Genomic DNA, 6826 nt, shown 5'->3' with positions numbered 1-6826 from the left:
AGCAGTGGGGAAGGAAAAAACTAGATTAAGACTTAATTTTTGAAAAACAAATAATCACCCCCATCTTACAAATTTTCAGGATGGTTTCTACACTTATTTCTTCTCAACATGCATAAACTAAAGCTAATTTTAATCAAAGAAAGGTTTTAAAAGTATATGTAAAAACTAGACATTTTACTTTGCATCAGTGCTGAGTCAGAGAAGACCCTAGCAATTGTTTTAAGGATATAAGACATGCTTTCATCGTGAGGAAAGACATCAGGAAACTATAAAACAATTGAAACCCTCAATGAGATGAATTGTCAGAGTAATTCTGGAATTATTTAGTGATAGATACCAATTTCTATTGTGAAGGTAACAGTAAATTATTCAATTTTATTTACTGAGCTATCTTGTCCTTGCTGGGCACTGATATGTATCCAAATTCTAATGCATTTGCTTGGAAAAACCTTAGTTGGAGGAGCTTCAGGTCCTTAGTTGATTCATATCCTAAACATTTTTTTCCCAAAATAACCTAAACCCAGGTTAAGAAAGCAGTTTCATTTTATGGCTTGTATTACCCCTTTTCTTCATTTTGACACGGTCACTCACATTTATTTAGAAATAATATAGAGAACTAGATCTAGGATTATACAACACCTTATGGCAAGTTTTTATGTCCACTTAATACTCAGCTCAATAAAATTTTAAACAAAACTGGGCATTTTCTTCTTAAATTCAGGACTTTAAATAAGTTACTCTGCACAGATAGTACTTTATGATTCAGAAAGATGAAAACTTAAACAATAAAAATTTTAAATCTGTGGACAGCACCTGAGGCACTCAGTCAAATACTAACCTTTCATTATCATGTCAATATTTTTCACAGAATTTCTATCTTAATCAACAGAGGAACAGGTAGAGCCCTTAAGCCACTCCTGACGGTGCCAAATGTTACGCAAATTAGCTTTGATAGTGGTTATTAGGGTTACTTTAACAGCTTGAAATACTTCATACTTGTGTTGAAGTATACTTAAAAAATTATTCAGATGATTCTTAAGTGAAAGGAGCTAAGTTAGTCAATAACCTAAATCTTGAAAGCTCCCTTCATATGTAATTTTCATAGTCTTTAAATTTTAACTGTCATTGTTTATTATTCTTTTGGCTACATTCTCTACAATTTCAGCAGCATCTTAAAGAGACAACGTGTCTATGTACAATGAAAAACCAAAATGGCTTGCAACATCAGAAATAAGAGCCACAGTAACCTGTACAATATTAATGAGAATCTGTGGTAAGTACAGCCTCCTTTTTCTGCAACATGGACAACTTACATATAAGTATCAACATTATAAATGTGACACTAAAGAAATAATCTACAGGGTGAAATACAGCATCCTGAAAAATAACCGTTTCTACCATACAAGGCAATTAGAAAATGTTTCACATTTTAACAAAATCTGTACAAACTATGAGAAATTTGTTTATGGGACCAGCCTCCCAACTTGCTGATAAAGAACCTTTTAGAAATGTAGAATAATCATGAACAATTTATAAATCTAATATCTACGTGCTCCACAGCCCTAGAACCCAAGAAACTGATTTAAAGAACTCTTTTATGGCCAACATGGATCACTGCATGCCTTGATTGTTAATGTACTGAATACCTGCTTTTCATATCTATGATGTACAGTCAATTCGCACCTTTAAGGAGGTCATTAGATTTTTTTTAAGCAAAGAAGCAACATCATTTAGCAGCAATTAAAGCGCCTCCAAGAAGACTTAAAAAAAATACAATATCCAATTAGAAAAGCCATATTTTTTAACATTTGTACAAGAATAAGCTGCTGAACCTTAGTAATTGAAATATGACATCTGTACAACAATTTACAATAGAGCCAGAAGGGAATTTTATCATTATCCTGCATAGAACTGGTCTGCATTTGGTTACATACTGTCACTTGTTTTTATGAACAAGGCCTGGTAACAAAAGAAAAGTAGCTGTAAAGAATTTTAACATGTTGAAAACACTGTAAGTATTACAATTTAGTGAATTCAAATGATTTCAAAACAAGCAGCTCATTTCATCAAAGGTATACATATCTAGGAATTATAGCTCTCCCTTTAATATAACCAGTAGGGATAAAAAAATGGACATGTGATTTCTAGGTACAACTTAGTAAAAGCCAAACAGACAAACGACAAAGCCTAACTTTGTCCAAAGATTCTCTCACGTTCTATTATATAAAACATAACTGTCACTGTCATTCAGTTCTTACTTTGGTTCCAGCAGTTTAACTGCTGAATGCTGAAGTTATGTATCCAGGCACTGTAGTTCATATGTGTTAGAAATATGTCTCATATTTTTCCTACGTATTTTGAAATAATGAAAAACTACCCTTCATATTAGAACTCTCCAGTAACAACCAAATGTATTTAAGTATTATAAACGTTATTTACAGTGTTTTCCAAACAAACAAACGTTTTTCTTCTATTTCAACATGGTATTCCTGTTTATGTACAACAGGCTCATCTTTCACTGCTCAAGGTTATAGTCAGAAGTGTACATTTATTCATTGTCCATGATCCACTCTCATACAAATGACACTATGAAGAAATTCGGTTTACAAACAGTTCTCAACCATGTCCTGTGTAAAAAAGGAAAAACAAAAAAAAAAACCACTCAAATGCTCTCAAACGCAAGTGTGCATATGGAAACAATTCAATGATATCATGCCAATCTTGGAGGAAAGTCAGTAAGAAATTATGCTTGAAGAAGGAGGTGTAGGGGATGCATTCAGCCCAGCCATGTGTAAGTTGCCTGAAGAATTCGATCTTCTCATGTGAGGGAGAAGGTATGGGTCATTTGCTAGCTGGTGCACATCAAATCGATCTTCTTTCCGGTATGCTAAACAGCGTCTTATGAAGGCCTTAAAAAGTAAAAGAAAAGGTCAGCCCCTCTAAATATCAATCACCGGAATCTTACAGAAGGATGGACACATTTAAGACAGTAAATGTTTATTGGAAATTAAAATCTTAAATAAAAGTTTTCTGCAGCAGTAAAGTTCTCACTCACAGCCCTTTGTGGTTCACTTTATAGTCACTATTAGTGCTACCATTTGAACTTACTGCCGAAAAGTTGCATTTCTGCTTACAAAAATTCTGGAGACTTTCCCTTTTCTGGCATTTTTCTCATGCTAAAACACCCTCATCCAATTTTACAATGAGTTTAGTTTGGCCAAAGGCTAGGGTACCATTTTTAGCCTTAATATTTTTTCCAATTGCACATAAAGATTTTCTTTAGATGAAGGGAACATTGAAGTGACACTTCCAGTAGGACTTTTTTGTTTTCTAGGCTAGACCTATGCATCATCTCACTTGAAAAACTAAATAATGGAATATAACCACTATCTTTCTTCGTTCTCAAGCTGTTTTATATATTCTTTCTTTAAGAACAGCTTTTTACAAAACACCTTTATCAAGTATAACATTTATAAAAAAGTGCACAAATCATAAAATGTATAGCACAAAGCAAACATGTCTATGCAATTAGCACGCAGATCAAGAAAAAGAAGGTTTTTGGAACCTCCTAAATTTTTTCATGCTGCCTTCTAGGCATTGGCCCCAAAACCACCTAGAAAACTTCTATCCTGACTTCTAATACCATAGTAGAGTTTTACTTGTTTCGAACTTTATGTAATTGTGAAGAGAGATTATCCTCTCCTTTGCCTGGTTTATTTCACTCACATTATATTTGTGGGATTCATCCACTTTTTGTTCTAACAGGTAAACTATTCTCAAGGGATAACTGATCCCTGTTCCCTCTGTTATTCTTGACAATAGCAACCACTTTAGCTTGTCTTGAAACAGCCACATAAATTCATGAATTAAAGCATCTGCAGGGGAAAAACCTAAAACTAACATCTATACATTTAAATGAAGTTTAATCCCATTGAAAAGTAACTATTTTGCACCTTCTTAGCTTTGAAATTTAATAGAAATAATTTTTTTCCCTAAAACCAGATCTAGCTAATCCTCACTATTATACCATGGTTAGTTTAATTCTATTTATCAACTGCATCTGATCACTTAGGTTTTGCTTTATTTATTTCTTAAAAAATAAAGTTTCAGAAAGCACTCTGAAAAAATTTAAAAAGAAATCAAGAAATTAAGAGTGACTGATAAGTTGAAAACACAGTATGAGGGTATAAAAGGCTACCAAAAATAGCAAAGTTAAGGCTATGAAGTTTACAATGAGTAAATGTTCTTAAAATGCCTATACCAAGTAAGCGGGGAGAGTACTTGGTAGAGGTGGGTTCTGTAGGGACAAGAAGTAAAAAATACATATGAGGGAACCAATGTGGCTCAGGGGTTGAGTGCTGGCTTCCCACATATGTGGTCTCATGTGAAACCCCCATTCTAAGAGTTGAGGCACCAAAATGGTGACTGTGGTATCTACAGAGAGCCAAAGGATAGAACCAGACTCCTCTCTCTGGCACATTCCACTCGCTCCTGGATACTTTTGTCAATACTAAAAAAAAATAAGTGGATCCTGCTTTTTTGACTAGATTCATTTTCTTTCTATTTCACTCATTCATTTATTTAGATTCATTTCTAATTTCTAGTCTCACTAAGGCTGTAGATAAAAATGTTAAGACAAGATTTAGGTGCTAGCACTGTTAAGATCTTCTTAAAGAAGGCATAATTATCTTATCAAGATAATCTATTATACTTTAAAAATAAGGACATTACATCTATCTTTTAGATAGTCAAAATCGTCCAATAGTATTTTAATTAATTTGCAAAAACCCATTAAAGATATAAGGGACAAAATGTAATGCTGAACACTTCCAAACACACACACTCACACACACACACAGATTAACTATATAAAAGCCATTACGTTTTGACTTCTGAGGGCTACTGTGACCTCAAACAGGGGCAAAACTAGCAGTACTTATCTACTCCAAGAAAAAGAAACTATTATAACCTCCGTTTATGAATTATTCTTGCAGCTGGACACAAGGTGGGGGATGAAACTTCAATGTGTTCTTTGGAATTTCATAAGGCTTGGAAAAGGGAAGACTACAACTGGGGGTCATATAGAAATGATCTTTGTGATGAAAGTATGACAAAACAGGAGTAAAAGTACAAATATTAAATGAAAGGCCAATAGGATGAAGGAGGGAAGACACTAAGCACCATAAATTATTGCTATTTATTAGAAATAGCTATACATGTTATTTTATTACATAGAGAAAAATGGATTAGAACTGTAAGAAGGCGTTTTTTTCCCTTCCAGATTCACAGATTGCTACAGTCAAATAAATGATGAAGGGAACAGACACAGCAGGCTTTCTCAAGAGTTAGTGCATGTCTGTATAGAGGACAGATACCCAGAAGTGGACATCTGAAGAAACAGCTATGTAATTTACTGGCTGGAATGATTCTGGACCAGGTAATTACTTTTGCTAGGGCTTGGCTGGTTTCCTACTTTATAAAATGGGGATAACAGAAGTACCCATACCTCAGTTATTAAAAGATGACTTACATAAAGTATCAACACAATGCTTGGCACATAGTAAGCACTGTATAAATGGTAGTCATCATTACTACTTTTATTATTTCTCATATATGTAAAACATCCCAGGTGAAGAATTAATATAAGCTGATGCACAAAACATGAAGGTAATGATGGGTCCAGATCTTGTGATTTTCCCCAGTTTTCAAACAAGTTGGTATGCACAAGGAATCAGGCATCATAGCTGGGTCATTAAAAGAGGAAAATGACTGTAACCGAAGGGCTAAACAAATCCTTTTTCCAGAGAGCAAAGCACCAGGCTCCTACTGGACCAATATCCTGGTAGCCACAATCCCTTTTATTTCACTGTCTAATAAGTACTTGCCTTGTTTTAGCACAATTTATTAAACAAAATTTACTTCAAAAAATTTATTTACATAAATGTAGTACCTTAGCCTCACTGCTTACAACTGGCTTTACAGGGAACTGGACTTCTGTGGCTTTTAATATTGTATTTTCTTGAAGGATATCTTGTTGAGATTGATTGTGACCAAATGGCTAAAAAAAATAAATAAAAAGAATAACATGTTTAGACAGTCATCTCTCAAAATATTTAGAGATAACATCAGTGAATCCTTAGAGTACAAATGGTTTGTATACTAAAATTCTGTCTTGTTATATGGAACCTGGACTATATTCTCATAGAAACAAGATAACAATTGATAATAGGCTGAGAAAGCCCATCTAATCAATCCTTTTTTTCTCTCTCCTTATTCCCCACCCCACCGCCCCAATGTCTGCTCTCTGTGTCCATTTGCTGTGTGTTCTTCTGTGTCTGTTGTATTCTCCTTAGGTGGCTCCGGAAACCCGTCCTGGGACTTTCTGGAGTGGAAGAGAGGTGATCATTCTCTCGCTTCACCTCAGCTCCCTAGCTCACTGCATCTCATATTGTCTCTTCTCTGTGTCTCTTTTCTGTTGCATCATCTTGCTGCATTAGCTCTCTGTGACGGCGGCTCCACTCTTGGGCAGTCTGCCCTCCTGCGCAGGGCTGTACTCCTTGAGCAGGGGCCACTCCTTGTGCAGGGGGCACCCCTGTGTGGGGCAACACTCCATGCACACGCAGCACTCCACATGGGCCAGCTTGCCACATGGAACAGGAGGCCCTGGATATCAAACCTTGGACCTCCTATATGGTAGGCAGAAGCTCTATCTGTTGAGCCATATCCGCTTCCCCTAATCAATCCTTAACAAGCCTGAAACACTGTGAGAGGGATTAGAAAAAAAATGCTGTTGCAATATAACTAAGATAAAATAAAAACAAATTTA

The 6826-nt window shown here is 35.2% G+C and overlaps 1 protein-coding gene across 1 annotated transcript in view; it reads right to left on the bottom strand.

The window, feature by feature from the left end:
* Nucleotides 1-1107: 1107 nt before the first annotated feature.
* Nucleotides 1108-6826, bottom strand: part of TLK1 (tousled like kinase 1) — a 141849-nt gene continuing 136130 nt past the window's right edge. The window contains exons 20-21 of the mRNA XM_058300657.1: nt 5951-6058; nt 1108-2909 (exon numbers count right to left, since the gene is read on the bottom strand). Of these exons, the coding sequence (XP_058156640.1) occupies nt 2733-2909; nt 5951-6058 (285 nt within the window). The 3' untranslated portion in view covers nt 1108-2732. The remainder of the gene's footprint in view (nt 2910-5950; nt 6059-6826) is intronic.

This window comes from Dasypus novemcinctus, chromosome 7, assembly GCF_030445035.2.
Source record: "Dasypus novemcinctus isolate mDasNov1 chromosome 7, mDasNov1.1.hap2, whole genome shotgun sequence".
Lineage (NCBI taxonomy): Eukaryota > Metazoa > Chordata > Mammalia > Cingulata > Dasypodidae > Dasypus > Dasypus novemcinctus.
Note: the sequence above shows the minus strand (reverse complement) of the source record. Positions and strands in the feature narration are given on the sequence as shown.